General features: G+C 46.9%; 1 protein-coding gene across 5 annotated transcripts in view; it reads left to right on the forward strand.

The window, feature by feature from the left end:
- Nucleotides 1-16,689, forward strand: part of LOC145350324 (5'-AMP-activated protein kinase subunit gamma-1-like) — a 42,188-nt gene that overhangs the window by 13,064 nt on the left and 12,435 nt on the right. For 4 of the 5 annotated variants that reach the window (XM_080199542.1, XM_080199543.1, XM_080199541.1 and 1 more), the window contains exons 3-9: nt 1,654-1,760; nt 5,757-5,838; nt 8,133-8,191; nt 9,993-10,038; nt 13,493-13,547; nt 15,315-15,441; nt 16,315-16,480. In XM_080199542.1, the coding sequence (XP_080055668.1) occupies nt 1,654-1,760; nt 5,757-5,838; nt 8,133-8,191; nt 9,993-10,038; nt 13,493-13,547; nt 15,315-15,441; nt 16,315-16,480 (642 nt within the window). The remainder of the gene's footprint in view (nt 1-1,653; nt 1,761-5,756; nt 5,839-8,132; nt 8,192-9,992; nt 10,039-13,492; nt 13,548-15,314; nt 15,442-16,314; nt 16,481-16,689) is intronic. The other variant, XM_080199544.1, reaches the window with a different exon arrangement.

Genomic DNA, 16,689 nt, shown 5'->3' on the forward strand with positions numbered 1-16,689 from the left:
TCTGCATTTCACCCTCTTGGATTTAATGTCATAATAAATAACTCAATATTCTCATCAATTCCTGAATGGTGTCAGTTTTTGATGGGAGGATTTATGAGATCGGGATAAATTCACCCAATAGACATAAACCCAGCTCTGGGAAGGTCACACTGTGATGCTCCAACCATCAGGGGTGACCAGTCCAACATTTCTGGGTGTTTATCTGTTTATACGTAAGTTTAAAAGAAATTTTTATGGGCTGTAGGTGTCGCTGGCTAGAACAGCATTTATTACCCATCCCTAACTGCCTTGGAGAAGGTGATGGACAGCCATCTTCCTGCAGTCCATCTGGTGTAGGTACACCCACAGTGCTGTTAGGGTGGGAGTTCTGGGATTTTGGTCCAGCGACAGCTGATATATTTCCAAGTCAGGATGGTGAGTGGTTTGGAGGGGGATCCTCCAGACAGTGTTGTTCCTGGGTGTCTGCTGTCCTTGTCCTTCTAGGTGGTAGAGGTAATGTATTTGGAAGGTGCTGCTGGAGGAGCCTTGTGTGTCAGTAGCGAAGGGAGTGGATATTTAAAGTTGTGGATGTGTACTAATCAAGAAGGGTGGCATGGTGGCACAGTGGTTAGCACTGTCGCCTCACAGCGCCAGGGGCCCGGGTTTGATTCTCGGCGTGTCTGTGTAGAGTTTGCACGTTCTCCCCGTGTCTGTGTGGGTTTCCTCCCACAGTTCAAAGGCGTGTGGGTGGGTTGGATGGATTGGCCATGGTAAATTGCCCCTTAATGTCAGGGATTAGCAGGATAAATATGTGGAGTTACGAGGATAGGACCAGGGTGGGATTATTGTTGGTGAAGCCTTGATGGGCCGAATGGCTTCCTTCTGCGCTGTAGAGATTCTATGAAAACCAAGTAAAGTTTATTTATTAATCCTAAGTAAGGCTTACATTAACACTGCAATGAAGTTACTGTGAAAACCCCCTAGTCACCACACTCCAGCGCCTGTCGTGCCTGGTTTGATTCCCAGCTTAGGTCACTGTGTGGAGTCTGTATGTTCTCCTTGTGTCTATGTAGGTTTCTCCGAATGCTCCAGTTTCCTCCCACAGTCCAGACATGTGCGGGTTAGGTGGACTGGCCATGCTAAATTGCCCCTTAGTGCCAGGGTAAATAAGAACAAAGAACAACACCGCACGGGAAACAGGCCATTCGGCCCAATGAGCCCGCGCTGCCATCTTAACAATGTGTTTTTCCTCCTCCACCCTTGACCCATGTCTATGCTTATGGTACCCCCATTGGAAACCAGATTAAGGGGAGAATAATCTAGGGACAATTTGTTACACCAATCAGCCCTAGAGACCATCTTTGGGGTGTGGGAGGAAACCGGAGCACCCGGAAGAAACCCACGCAAGCACGGGGAGAATGCGCAAACTCCCACAGACACTGGCCCAAATCCATGTGTCTGCACAGCAAACAGTGCTAGTCACTGAGCTGGGGTTATGGGAGTGGGATTGTGGTCGGTGCAGATTCAATGGGCTGAATGGCAATGTAGGGATTCTATAATTTTATGATGAGACAGCGGGGCACATGGACAGGGCTAAATGGACACAGGTCCAGTTTGGGGATTAAATGTTGACATTGAAAGCAGTTTAATCTGACACTGTTTCTCCCCTGACAGGACTGGAACCCGATGCTGACATCTACATGAACTTCATGAAAGCCCATCAGTGCTATGATGCAATCCCAACCAGTTCCAAACTAGTTGTGTTTGATATAACTCTGCAGGTGAGATAAGGGAGGGAACATTAGCACAGAGCATGGTTTACATAGAATATATGACAAGAAAGGTCAGGAAGGCGAATGGGATGCTGGCCTTCATAGCGAGGGGGATTGAATATAAAAGTAGGGAGGTCTTGCTGCAGCTGTATAGGGCATTGGTGAGGCCGCAGCTGGAGTACTGTGTGCAGTTTTGGGCGCCACACCTGCGCAAGGATATTTTGGCCCTGGAGGGAGTGCAGAGGAGGTTTACTAGGCTGATGCCGGAGTTGAGGGGGTTGAGCTATGAGGAGAGGCTGAATAAACTAGGCTTGTACTCGTTAGAGTTTAGAAGAATGAGGGGAGATCTCATTGAGACGTATAAGATGATGAATGGGATGGATAGGATAGAGGTGGAGAGACTCTTCCCGCTCAGAAAGGACAGTAGGACTATGGGGAACAGCCTCAAGATAAAGGGGGGGGCGGTTTAGAACGGAGTGAGGAAGAACTTCTTCACTCAAAGGGTGTTGAATCTCTGGAATTCTCTGCCCGTTGAGGTGGTGGAGGCTACCTCGCTAAATATTTTTAAGAAGAGGGTTGATGGGTTCTTGATAAGAGAGGGGATTAAGGGTTATGGGGAGAGGGCGGGAATGTGGAACTGAGCCACGACAGATCAGCCATGATCTTATTGAATGGCGGGGCAGGCTCGAAGGGCTAGATGGCCTACTCCTGCTCCTATTTCTTATGTTCTTATGTTGTTATGAAAGCAGGCCATTCGGTCCAGCAGGTCTGTTCTGGTGTTTATACTACATGTAATCCTCCTCTCACACATCTCACTCCATCAACTCCATTACCATTCATTCCGTGGGTGGTACAGTGGTTAGCACTGCTGCCTCCCAGCGCCAGGAACCTGGCTTTGTGTGACTGTCTGTGTGGAGACTGCACATTCTCCCCATGTCTGCATGGGTTTCCTCTTGGCCTGTGTAGGTTTTCTCTGGGTGCTCCGGTTTCCTCCCACACTCTAAAGATGTGCGAGTTAGGTTGATTGGCCACAGTAGCAGGGGGATTACGAGAGGCTTCGGGGACAGGGCCTGGGTGGGATTGTTGTCGGTGCAGACCCAATGGGCTGAATGGCCTCCTTCTGCATTGTAGGGATTCTATGATTCAAATTGTATCCTTGCTATTCACTAAAACCACTCTCTGTGGTGACAAGTTTCACATTCCCGCCACTCTCTGGGCAAAGGTAGGATTTATTACAGACTATTTTATTTGTGGCCTCTGGTTCTGGCCTGCCCTGCAGGTGGAGATGTTTTCTTCACATCTATACTATCAATATGGATTTAAAAACCCTACTCAGATTAATGATGTGGAGATACCGGCATTGGACTGGGGTCAGCACAGTGAGTAGTCTCACAACACCAGGTTAAAGCCCAACAGGTTTATTTGGTAGCACGAGCTTTCGGAGCACTGCCCCTTCATCAGGTGACTCACCTGTTGGACTTTAACCCAGATTAATGAGGAGGTGCTGGAACTAGCTGGAGAAAATAGGAAGTTAGTGAATAACATCAAAGGGAGGAAGATAGTCCAAGATCAGGTGTAATGCCTTTTCTAGTCAGCTTGGATCTTGCTTGCCTCTGTCCGAGTGCTCCGATTTTCTCCCACAGTCCGAACGACATGCAGGTTAGGTGGATTGGCAATGTTAAATTCTCCCTCAGTGTACCTGAACAGGCGCCGGAGTGTGGCGACTGGGGGAATTTCACAGTAACTTCATTGCAGTGTTAATGTAAGCCTACTTGTGACTAATAAATAAACACTTAGAAAAAAACATTTAAGTCAGGATGGTGAGCGACTTGGAGGGAACTTGCAAGTGATGGTGTTCCCAAGTGTTGGCCAATCTTGTCCTTCCAATGTCATGGGTCTGGTAGGTGTTGCCAAAGGAGCCATAATGAGTTGCCACAGTGCATCTTGTAGATGGTACACACTGTTGTTTCTGTGGGTCAGTGGTGGAGGGAGTAAATGTTAAGTTGATGGATGGGGTTCTAATTAAGTATGTTGCTTTGTCCTGCACAGTGTGGAGCTCCTTGAGTGTTGCTGGAGCTGCACTCATTCAGGAAAGTGGGGAGTATTCCATCACACTCCTGACTTGTACCCTCTAGGAGGGGGGCAGATTTTGGGGAGTCAGAGAGTGTGTTACTCATTGCAAAATTCCCGGCCCCTGACCTGTTCTTGCAGTCACAGTATTCACACGGCTGGGTCCAGCTCAGTCTCAGGTCAATGGCAGCCCCCAGAATGTTGATAGTGAGGGATTCAGCAACATCATTGATTGTCAAGGACAAGGCTAGGTTTCCCAGTTATCAGAAGGGGAGATCGATGGAAAATGTGGGAAAGGGAAGCCGAGAGGAGAAGGGGTGACAGATATAATGGACCGGATACAGGTGACTTTTGTGGAATGTGTAAGGACAGCACAGGTGGACCGAGGTGGAGTCAATACTCTGGGAAGAAGATGACACCAGTGTATGAACGAAAACTATCAAATCCTATCATAATTTTAAAGACTTCTATCTAGTCAAGTCCAGTGTTGTGGTATCTGTCTCTTTAAGACAGCACAGCAGAAGATGGTCACGTGGTTTCAGGGACCAATGGGAACTGAGAGTGAGTGATCACCCCAGAGGGGAGGGTCCTCCCTCGGGTGGATCACATCTGGAAGCTGTGTAATAAGCATGTGAGCACTGGAGCCTCTCCAAGGCAGTCTGGGGCTGTGTCCCCCTCTACGTAGTTTCTCTTTATCAATGAATATGTTTTGTTCCTGATGTAACCTGAATGTCTTAGCGATGCCGTAACTGCCATTACATAACAACAACAACTTTTCTTTTCTAGCAAAAAAGGTCACAGCCTGTTCAATGTTTCGTGAGAGATTGAGCATCTCACTTTTGGCTATTATTCTAAGAAATCATTTTTACACCTTCCACAATGCCTCAATATTCTTTTCCTAATGTGAAGACCAGGTCTGTCCACAGTCACTCCAAACATCATCTAACAAGTTTAACCTAATTTTCCCTGCCCTTCACTTCCATCCTTTGGGGAATGATTCCCCCAAGAAAGCCCCCCCTCTGCCCAGTCACTTTGTTTACTGTGTTAAGCTGCATTGTTACCATTGGTGACCATCATATCTGTACCCCCAGATCCCTCTGTTGCTCTACTCCACTGAGACACAGATTTTCCAAGGATTATGGGATGTTTTTATTCTTCCTACCAAAATGAACGACCTCAAAATGATCTCCCTGGAGGCTCATTCAACAACTCCGTACCAAACAATGGAGGGATTTGATTTGATTTGACTTTGATTAGATTTAATTTGATTTATTATTGTCCTATATATTAGTATGCGATGAAGAATATTATTTCTTACGCGCTGTACAGATACAGCATACCATTCACAGAGAAGGAAAGGAGAGTGCAGAATGTATTGTTAGTCATAGCTACGGTGTTGAGAAGGATCAACTTAGTGCGAGGTAGGTCCAATCAAAAGTCTGATGGCAGCAGGTAAGAAGCTGTTCTTGAGTTGGTTGTATCTTTTTCCTGAGGGAAGAAGGTGGAAGAGAGAATGTCTGTGATGTGTGGGGTCCTTAATTATGCTGAGGCAGCGGGAAGTGTAGACAGAGTCAATGGATGGGGGGCTGGTTTGTGTGACGGATTGGGCTTCGTTCATGACCCTTTGTAGTTTCTTGTGGCCTTGAGCAGAGCAGGGGCCCATACCAAGCTGTGATACAACCAGAAAGAATGCTTTCTATGGGGCATCTGTAAAAGTTGGTGAGGGTCGTCACGGACATACCAAATTTCCTTAGTCTTCTGAGAAAGTAGAGGCGTTGGTGAGTTGGCATCAATCCTGGTTCTGGGCACAAGTGAGTGACATAACTGTCAGGGGGGTGTTGGGCAGGGGGATGTTGCTGGTGTTGGGGGGGTGGGGGTGGGAAGCAGGAAAATAATCGAGAGCAAGAGAAAAGTTGTTTTCTTCTTTTCGCACAGGTGAAGAAGGCATTCTTGGCAATGGTGGCAAACGGAGTGAGAGCAGCTCCACTCTGGAACAGTAAGGAGCAGTGCTTTGTAGGTGAGTTTTAAACCTGTGCATTGAAGGGTGATGGGAACAGAGCCACGTTTGGGAGATTTAATTGTTGGTAAGAATTGAACGACAACATTGAACTTGCATTTCCATAACACCTTTCATGATGGACCTCAGGACATCCCAAAATGCGTTGCAGGAAATGTTTCACTTTTTAGGTGTCATGAGTGCTGTCAGTAAGTTTATATGGCACACTGCCAACTAGTCACTGTTGTAATATTGTAACTGCAGCAGCCAAAGTTCGCATAGCAAGATCCCACAAAAGCATATAGGATATAGATTGACTGGAAAATTGGGCAGAGAAATGGCAAATGGAATTTAATCCGGACAAATGTGAAGTGATGCATTTTGGTAGATCCAAGAATACTGTATCCAATTCCATTCTACCAGAGGGATGGGGAGGTGCTGGAGAGAGTGCAGAAATGGTCTACCAGGATGTTGCCTGGCATGGAGGGCATTAGCTATGAGAGAGAGATTGAATAAACTGGGAATGTTCTCCCTGGAAAGACAGAGGCTGAGGGGCGACCTGATAGAAATTTATAAAATTATGAGGGATATAGATAAGGTGAACAGTTGGAAACTTTTTCCCAGGGCAGAAATGACATTTACAAAGGGGCACAAGTTCAAAGACGGCATCCAGTATGCTTGGTTTCGTCGATCAGAACGTTGAATACAGGAGTTGGGACATCTTGTTGAAGTTGTACAAGACATTGGTAAGGCCACACTTAGAATGCCGTGTGCAGTTCTGGTCACCCTATTATAGAAAGGATATTATGAAACTCAAGAGAGTGCAAAAAAGATTTACTAGGATGCTACCCAGATTTGATGGTTTGGGTTATAAGGAGATGCTGGATAGACTGGGACATTTTTCTCTGAAACATAGGAGGCTGAGGGGTGATCTTATTGCAGTCTATAAAATAATGAGGGGCTAAATAGTCAACATCTTTTCCCAAAAGTAGGGGAGTCTAAAGCTAGAGGTCACAGGTTAAAGGTGAGAGCGGAGAGAAGCAAAAGTGTCCAGAGGGTGGTGAGTGTCTGGAACAAGCTGTCAGAGGTAGTAGTAGAGGCAGGTACAATTTTGTCTTTTAAAAAGTTTTTAGACAGTTACATGGGTAAGCTGGGAATAGAGGGATATGGGCAAAATGCAAACAGTTGGGATTAGTTTAGGGTTTTAAAAAAAGGGCGGCATGGACAAATTGGGCTGAAGGGCCTGTTTCCATGCTTAAACCTCTATGACTCTATTTATTAGTGTCACAAGTAGGCTTGCATTAAAGTAAAGTTTATTTAAAAGTTTATTTATCAGTCGCAAGTAAGGTTTACATTAACACTGTAATGAAGTTGCTATGAAATTCCCCTAGCCACCACCACAATCTAGTACCTGTTCCGGTCAATGCATCTAATCAGATCATCTTTCGGACTGTGAGAGGAAACCAGAGCACCCAGAGGAAACCCACACAGACACGGGGAGAACGTGCAGACTCCACACAGACAGTGACCTAAGCCCGCAATCGAACCCAGGCCCTTGACACTGTGAGGCAGCAGTGCTAAAGAATGTAGTAGATATTGTCAGTGCAAACTCGATGGGCTGAAGGGCCTTTTCTGCGCTGTACAGCTCTATGACTCTATAACATGGAGCAGAGACAGGACAGCACAGAGGGGAACAATGTTTAACCTACCAGTCAGTGCACGTAAAGAGCAAAGTGGGGTCGGGAAGTCGGTGGGGGGGGGAGGGGGGGGGGGGGAGGGGGGGGGGGAGGGGGGGGGGGAGGGAGGAGGGGGGGAGGTGGGGGGGAGGGGGGGGAGGGGGAGGGGGGGGAGGGGGGAGGGGGGGAGGGGGGAGGGGGGGAGGGGGGAGGGGGGGGGGAGGGGGGATGGGACCTCAGCATTCTTTGCCAAATTATTACACTGACACTGGGCCACTCTGTCTGTGACCTCCTGTTACCTGACATGACTGAGAATGAGCATCTCCTGTGTATCTTCCAGAGCCACGGTATACAAGCAGACCCTCCTACACAGACAGCAATTCGAATCACTCGTAACACTCACTGAGTAATCCAAATTCAAATTGGGGTTTTGGGGGATTATATTTAACTGACAGAGTTAGCATTGAATTTCAGTCTGTTATATGATAGCGGGCGAGAGGTGTCTAGCCAAAGACCATCTCTCTCTCTCTCTCTCTTTCCCTCTCTCTGTCCTTCTTATCCCTCCACTTATTTGCCCTGTTGATGTTAATGTTGACCCATGGCCCTCTTTGTAACTGCTGCTCTTTCTACTCTCCCCAGGCATGTTGACAATTACTGACTTCATCAACATATTACACAGATATTACACATCTCCGATGGTAAGAGACTATTTTCATGCTTCTCTTTGACCGAGGGTGAGCTTTTTTAGTGTTGAACGGAGGCAAGAAGGGCTTACAGTCCCTGTGGCAGCTAGGGGAATTTCATAGGAACTTCATTCCAGTATTAATGTAAGTCTTACTTGTGACTAATAAAAATAAACTTTTAAATAAACTGTAATGTAAGCCTACTTGTGACACTAATTCATAGAGTCATAGAGGTTTACAGCATAGAAACAGGCCCTTCGGCCCAACTTGTCCATGCCACCCTTTTTTTTAAACCCCTAAACTAACCCCAATTGCTTGCATTTTGCCCATATTCCTCTATAGCCACCTTACCCAAGTGACTACCTAAATGCTTTTTAAAAGACAACATTGTACCCACCTGCTCCTACTTGCGTTCTTACGCCTTATTTGGATTGGACCCCTTTGTTTAAGCATCGTATGTAAGGAGTGAAGGAGGTCTAACGGCACCGTGGGCAGTGACCTGACCTCTGAGCTAGAAACTCCAGGTTCAAGTCCTGTTTCAGGGCTTGATGGCCAAAGAAGGTGCATTCGCTACACGGCTAAACAGGTTGATTATCAGCCTGTACGCCCTTCCAATCTGCCTGGCGACAGGCGGTAAGACTGGGAGAGTTTCCTGGTCTGCTACACTGCAGAAGGCAAGAACAAACTACTGCTGAACTTTACCAAGTGTAATCATGAACCAATCCAATGGAAGTCATGGTCACCAACTCCCTCTTAAAACACGGCAGCTGAAGAGATTTTTTTATTTGATTTGATTTATTATTGTCACATGTATTAGTGTACAGTGAAAAGTATTGTTTCTTGTGTACTGTACAGACAAAGCATAACATTCATAGAGAAGGAAAGTGCAGAGAGTGCAGAGTGTAGTGTTACAGTCATAGCTGGGGTGTAGAGAAAGATCAACTTAATGCCAGGTAGGTCCATTCAAAAGTCTGACAGCAGCAGGGAATGTGGGATGTGGGTGTCGCTGGGTTGGGCCAGCATTTATTGCCCATCCCTGAGGGCATTTAAGAGTCAACTCCATTGCTGTGGCTCTGGAGTCATATGTAGGCCAGACCGGGTAAGGATTACAGATTTCCTTCCCTAAAGAACATTGGTGAACCAGGTGGGTTTTTATGACAATGTTTCCATGGTGATCAACAGACTTTTAATTCAAGGTTTCTTATTGAATTCAAGTTTCACCATTTGTTGGGGTGGAGATTCGAACCCAGGATTACTAATCCAGTGACAATACCACTACACTACTGTCTCCCTGTGAAAGGAGTGAGGAGCAGTGAGAAAAGTCACTTTGACAGGACACAGTTGGGTGCATTATCAACAAATGTCATTCGCGTAGCAGTTTTAACAAAAATGCCTCACAAGAGCATAAACAGACAAGTATCTGGCACCATTTCAGTCAAGGAAATATCAGAATGGGCAATTAAAGATTGGGTCAAAGCAGTAAGTTTGTAGGAAGGTGTTACAGTTGGATAGGGAGAGGTTTCAGGAGGAGGTGCCAGAGTTTGAACTCCAGCAGTCGGAGGTACAGCTGTCAGTGGTGGAGGATTGAAAATCGGAGAGGCTCGAGAAGCCCGAATAGGAGGGCAGCAAAGAGTCCCGACGCTGGTCGAGCCAGAGGAGGTTACAGAGAACAGAGGGAGGGAGCCGAGGCCAAGGGGGAATTTAAGGTTAGAACTGATGCGAGGAATATCGCTATTAGCTAATGGTAACTTTGTGAAAAGCAGTTTTTATTGGTTTATTTGATCAAGGGTAATATTTGATTTACTTTTCTTTTCAGGTGCAAATCCATGAATTGGAGAATCATAGGATTGAGACATGGCGTGGTGAGTGGGTCAGGGTGTGTGTGTGTGTGTGTGTGTGTGTGTGTATGTACACGTGCGTGTATGTGTGTGTCTGAGTGTGTATGTGGGTGCGTGTGTGTGTGTGTGTGGGGGAGGGTGTGTGTGCACGTGCGTGCATGCGTGTGTGTGTGTCTGAGTGTGCGCGTGTGTGTGTGTGTGTGCGCACGTGCGTGCATGCGTGTGTGTGTGTCTGAGTGTGTATGTGGGTGTGTGTGTGTGCATGTGGGGGGGTGTGTGTGTGTGTGTGTATGGTTTGTGTGTGTATGTCCAAAGTTGTCAGTTGGCCATACTAAATTTCTTTTTTGAAGTTTATTTATTATTGTCGAAAGATGGCTTACATTAACACTGCAATGAAGTTACTGTGAAAATCCCCAATACACTGAGGGAGAATTTAGCATGACCAATGCACGTCTTTTGGACTGTGGGAGGAAACCGGAGCGCCCAGAGGAAACCCACGCAAACACGGGGAGAACGTACAGGCTCTGCACACACAGTGACCCAAGCCAGGGATCGAGCCCTGGCGCTGTGAGGCACAGCCCCCTCGTGTCCCAAGATGCGTAGGTTAGGGGGATTAGCGGGATAAATGTGTGGGGCTAGGGAGATAGGGCAAGGAATGGGCTCGGGTAAGGTGCTCTGTCTCCTTCTGCACTGTAGGGATTATATGGTTCTTGATTGGCACATATTTCTTAAATATTTATTCTGCTTTAATAATTCACTCTTTTCACTTGCTCCAATTCCATCACTGATGTTTTGCTAGTGGTCATGTTCTCGGGATTATGTCACTTCCCTTATCAAGAGTAGGCTGCGGTGAAGCATGATGGGAACTAGACTGAGTAAATCAATCAAAATCATTGATTGTGGACATGTGACCAGGGTTAATGGAACATTTACCGCTTCTGTCTGGGTCATCCGGCTATACAAATTTACGCAGAGTTCTGACTGTAGGTTGCGGCCAGAATAACTGTTGTTATGCAGGAAGAATGGTAACCAATTTGTGCACAGCAAGCTCCCACAAACAGCAATGTCATCTCGAATTAAGGAGGAAAATTGACAAGACAACCCTTCCGTTCTCCTTTCAATGGCTCCCAGGGGATCTCTCAGATCCTCCTGAGAAGGCAGAGTGGGCCTCTCGGCGCGGTGGCACAGTGGTTAGCACTGCTGCCTCACATGGCCAGGGACCTGGGTTTGATTCCCCATTGGGCCACTGTCTGTGTGGAGTTTGCACACTGTGACTCCCTATATCTGCGTAGGTTTCCTCCGGGTGCTCCGGTTTCCTCCCACAGTTCAAAGATGCGCGGGTAAAACAGATCGAGCATGGTAAATTACCCCTTAGTGTCGGGGGGATGAGCTAGGGTAAATACATAGGGTTATGGGGATAGGGCCCTGGGTGGCATTGTGGTCAGTGCAGGCTCGATGGGCCGAATGGCCTCCTTCTTCACTGTAGGGACTCTATGATATAGGAAATATAAGAGGGAAGTTAAGAAAACGATTAGAAGAACAAAAAGGGGCCATGAGAAAGGGCTTGCGAACAAGATTAGAGAGAATCCTAAAATATTCTATGAATACATTAAGGGGAAGAGGTTAACCAGGGAAAGAGTAGGGCCCATTAGAGACCATGGGGGTAATCTGTACGTGCACATGCTGGACACTAGAATGGTGACCAACGAATACTTCACTTAGGAGCAGGAGGACAGAATTCCGGAAAGGGTATTGTGAGGACCTTGAGCACTTTGACACAGGGAGTGAGGAGGTATTGGAGCTTTTGACAAGCTTAAAAGTGGACAGGTCCCCAGGCCGGAATGAATTGCATCCCAGGCCACTGTGAGAGGCGAGGTAGGGAATTGCAGGAGCTCTGACACAAATTTTTAATTCCTCTCTGTCCACGGTGGGGGAAGTGCCAGGTAACTGGAGGATGGTGAGTGTGGTTCCAATCTTCAAGAGGGTTCTAATTTTCAAGAAGGGTCCCAATCTTCAAGAAGAGTGGTAGAGATGAACCAGGGAATTATAGACTGGTGAGTCTCACATCAATGGGAAGGAAACTCTGGAGAAAATTCTGAAGAAGGGAATTAATCTCCTGTTGGAAAGGTATAGGTTGATTTGGGATAGTTAGCATGACTTTATCAGAAGGAGGTCATGCCTAATAAATTTGACAGAATTTTTCGACAAGTGTCCGAGTGTGTGGATAAGGGTGGTGCAGTTGATGTAACTTATATGGATTTTAGCAAAGCTTTTGACAAGATCGCCTTTGACAATTGCCCTTTAATGTCCCAAGATGATAAGGGGATTAGTGGGACAAATGCATGGGGTTCTGGAGATGGGATGGTGGGTCCACCTGGGTAAGATGCTCTGTCAGAGAGTCAGTGCAGACCCGATGGGCCGAATGGTCTCCTTCTGCACTGCATAGATTTTGCGATAAACTGTATCAGATGCTGTTTTGGGCGCGGTTGGTGTTTTGTGAAGAGTTTGGGTCACCACATCACAGGAAGGACGTAATTGTTCTGGAGAGAGGGCAGAGGAGATTGACAAGAATGTTGCCAGGGCTTAAAAATTGCAGCTAAGCGGGGAGATTGGACAGGCTGGGGATGCTTTCCTTAGAACAGAGGAGGATATGGGGCAACATGATGACGGGCCTTGAATGGGTAGACAGGAAAAAACCTGTTTCCCCCGGCTGAAGGGTCAGTAACTAGGGGACATAGGCTGAAGATGATTGGTGGAAGGATTGGCGGGGACATGAGGAAAATCTTCTTCACCCAGAGGGCAGTGAGCATCTGGAATTCACTGCCTAAGCTGGCTGAAACACTCAACTCCTTTAGGAGCTATCTGGATCTGTATGTGAAATACTGCCCCATGCGAGGTTACGGGCTAGCTGCTGGAAGGTGGGATTGAAATGAGCAACTAGTTTCTATTTTCTTCCTTCTTTGTCCAGCACAGATGCGATGGGTGGAATGGCCTCTTTTAGTTCTGTGACCTTTCTAGGTTGATTGGGTTTGGATTTATAATCTTTGCATTAAGTAATTTAATCACGGTAGCACAGTGGTTAGCACCGCTGCCTCACAGCACCAGGGACCCGGGTTCGATTCCCGGCTTGGGGTCACTGTCTGTGTGGACTCTGCACATTCTCCCCGTGTCTGCATGGGTTTCCTCCAGGTGCTCCGGCTTCCTCTCATAGTCCAAAGATGTGCAGGTTAGGTGGATTGGTCATGGTAAATTGATCCTCGTATCAAGGGGGATTAACAGGGTAAATATGTGGGGCTAGGGAAATAAGGTCTGGATGGGATTGGGGTCATTGCAGATTTGATGGACCAAATGGCCTCCTTCTGCACTGTAGGGATTCTATGTTTATGAGTGAGCATCTTAAACATCACCTCTCTTAATCAGCTGGGGATGTACTTGGGCCTTGTTCAGTTCAATCATTTTACTTTCTTCTTTTTCCTAGAGATTTATTTACAAGGTTCCTTTAAGAAACTGGTCAGTATCTCCCCAAATGACAGGTAAAATGATTACTCTGTGCACTATACCCAGTTTGATCCCACTGTTACAGGAGGGGTAGCAGAAACTGCTTTCATCCGAGTGAAATAGCAGACGCTGCCTATCTTTTTTTATACATTCTTGGGAAGTAGGTATTGCCAACGAGGCCCATCGCTTGTCAAAATGGTGATGAAACCTCCCTCCTCCTGAACGAATGAAGTCCTTGAGGAGATATTTCTCCAATCTTACTATTCAGGAAGAGGTTCTCGGGCTTTGACCAGAAGCGCTGAACGAATGGTGATGATATATGTCAATGCTAGGATGGGGTTTGACTTCCAGGGGGTTGGGAGGGTATGGGGTGGGGGATGGGAATTGGGGTGGGTGAGTGGGGAGGGTGTTGTTGGTGGGGGGTGCTGGGGCGGAACTTGCAGGTTGTGGCAATCTCATCCACTCGCTGCCCCTTGTCCTTCTAGGTGGTAGAGTGGCCGTGATTTGGAGAGCGCCGTTGAACCAGGAGCGAGTTGCTACAGCGCATCATGTAGACTGTACGCTGGCTGGAGTGTAGAGTGTGCAGCGCATTGTGTAGACTTTACGCTGGCTGGAGTGTAGAGTGTACAGCGCATTGTGTAGACTTTACGCTGGCTGGAGTGTAGAGTGTACAGCGCATTGTGTAGACTGTACGCTGGCTGGAGTGTAGAGTGTACAGCGCATTGTGTAGACTGTACGCTGGCTGGAGTGTAGAGTGTACAGCGCATTGTGTAGACTGTACGCTGGCTGGGGTGTAGAGTGTACAGCGCATTGTGTAGACTGTACGCTGGCTGGAGTGTAGAGTGTACAGCGCATTGTGTAGACTGTACGCTGGCTGGAGTGTAGAGTGTACAGCACATTGTGTAGACGGTACGCTGGCTGGGGTGTAGAGTGTACAGCGCATTGTGTAGACTGTACGCTGGCTGGAGTGTAGAGTGTACAGCGCATTGTGTAGGCTGTACGCTGGCTGGACTGACTGTTTGAGCCATTGGGGTGGAGATATTAATGCCTGCAAAAAAAATTACCCGTGCACTTGGGAGAGGAAGAGTCTGAACTGTTAGAATCCAGTACTAAAAAATAGTTTGCGTTTCACAACCTTGCCCCAGAGCACTGTACAGCTAATGAGGCACTTCTGAAACGTTGCAGTGTAGGACACATGACAGCTAATTTGTGCATAGCAAGCTCCCACAAACAGCAGTCTGGTAATAGCCGGAGTATATTAGCTATTAGGTAAAGGGTAAATCTTGGCTAAAGCCACTGGGCTCAGATTTCCACTGCTGATCTTCAAAGCAATGGACGGGCCACGGGAATGGGTTTCTAAACTTCTTGGAAAGACAGCTCCTCTGACAGTGTGGCACCTTCTCAGTTCTACACTGATGAGTCAGTCTGGATTGTATGTTGAAACCCTGCACTGTGGGATTTGAACTCCCAACCTATTGTGTCAGGGGTAAGAGAGCTACCTCCTGAGCTATGGCTAATCAGCTTTATGTATCGTGGTACTGACTGATAGCTGACATAATCCTGTCACTAAGCCTACATGTGAAGGAGGTCGAGGGGAGGTGAACCTTTTGAGGCAAGAACAGAATAGCGACAAATAATACAAAGGAAAGACAATTCACCTCCTCAATATCATTGAGGTGGAGACCAGGCACATCTGAGGGATGCCTGTCCATCTCTCGATGAGGAAGTTTTATTGTGTTTAAGTACCGACTGTCCCCCTGTTGTCGGATTTTAACCCACCCATTTTGCTTTTTCCACCTTAGCCTATTTGATGCAGTTTACTCTTTGATTCAGAATAAAATTCATCGGCTGCCAGTCATCGACCCTGTATCCGGGAACGTGCTCTACATCCTGACACACAAACGCATCCTCAAATACTTCCATCTCTTTGTAAGTCTCTCACCCACTTTACGTTTGAAGATAAGGATGGGATTTATGCTCAAAGCTTGGAGAAAAGGAGATTATTGTCTAGATGAGCTGGAACGTAGAACAGTACAGCACAGTACAGGTCCTTTGGCCCTCAATGTTGTGCCAAGCTTTGTCCAAACCCAAGATCAAGCTATCCCTATCATTCTGGTGTGCTCCATGTACCTATCCAATAACCGCTTGAAAGCTCCTAAAGTGTCCGACTCCACTATCACAGCAGGCAGTCCACTCCACGCCCTCTGAGTAAAGAATCTACCTCGGACATCCCTCCTATATCCCCCACCATGAACCTTATAGTTATGCCCCCTAGTAACAGCTACATCCACCCGAGGAAATAGTCTTTGCACATCCACTCTATCTATCCCCTAAGTTGCCTCTCATTCTCCTCCGCTCTGAAGAGAAAAGCCCCAACTCCCTCAACCTTTCCTCATAAGACAAGGCAGCATCCTGGTAAATCTCCTCTGCACTCTCTCCAATGCTTCTACATCCCTTTTATAATGAGGTGACCAGAACTGCACACAATATTCCAAATGTGGTCTCACCAAGGTCTGGCATCGTTGCAGCATAACCCCACGGCTCTTAAACTCAAACCCCCTGTTAATAAACACTAACACACTATAAGCCTTCTTCACGGTTCTATCCACTTGAGTGGCAACCTTCAGAGATATGAACTCCAAGGTCTCACAGAAATCAAAGGTGCTTATTTGGAAAAAGGCAGTGTTCCCATGTATCTGCTGCCCTCATCCTCCTAGATGGTAGCTTGGAAGGTGCTGCCCTGTTTGTTCTGACAATATTCAGTTAGCTGACCTCCTTGTGTTTTTATTTGTGTTTCCTCAGGCCTCGAAGCTCCCCAAGCCAAGCTTTATGAAGAAGACTCTTCAGGAGCTTGGGATTGGGACGTACAAAAACGTGGCCCAAATAGAAGAGACGTCATCAGTCTACGAAGCACTCGGGGTCTTTGTGGCAAGGAGGGTGTCTGCTCTACCTGTGGTTAACAATCTGGGTAAGTAATAGGAGGGGATTGGATAGGACTTTAGGCTTTTGCAATACAAACTATAGGGTTTGAGATATAAACTGTAGGGTTTTGAGATATAAATGCATATTGATGCTGAGAATTTAGACAGAGTGGAATTGGATTTACTGGATGGAGATAGCTAAGCTATTGAATTCTGAGAGAATGGAACCTGCAGAGATACTTTCACTGCCTTGGAA

This window comes from Carcharhinus amblyrhynchos, chromosome 11 (genome assembly GCF_965287045.1).
Source record: "Carcharhinus amblyrhynchos chromosome 11, sCarAmb.v2.hapA, whole genome shotgun sequence".
In the NCBI taxonomy this organism is placed as follows: Eukaryota; Metazoa; Chordata; class Chondrichthyes; order Carcharhiniformes; family Carcharhinidae; genus Carcharhinus; species Carcharhinus amblyrhynchos.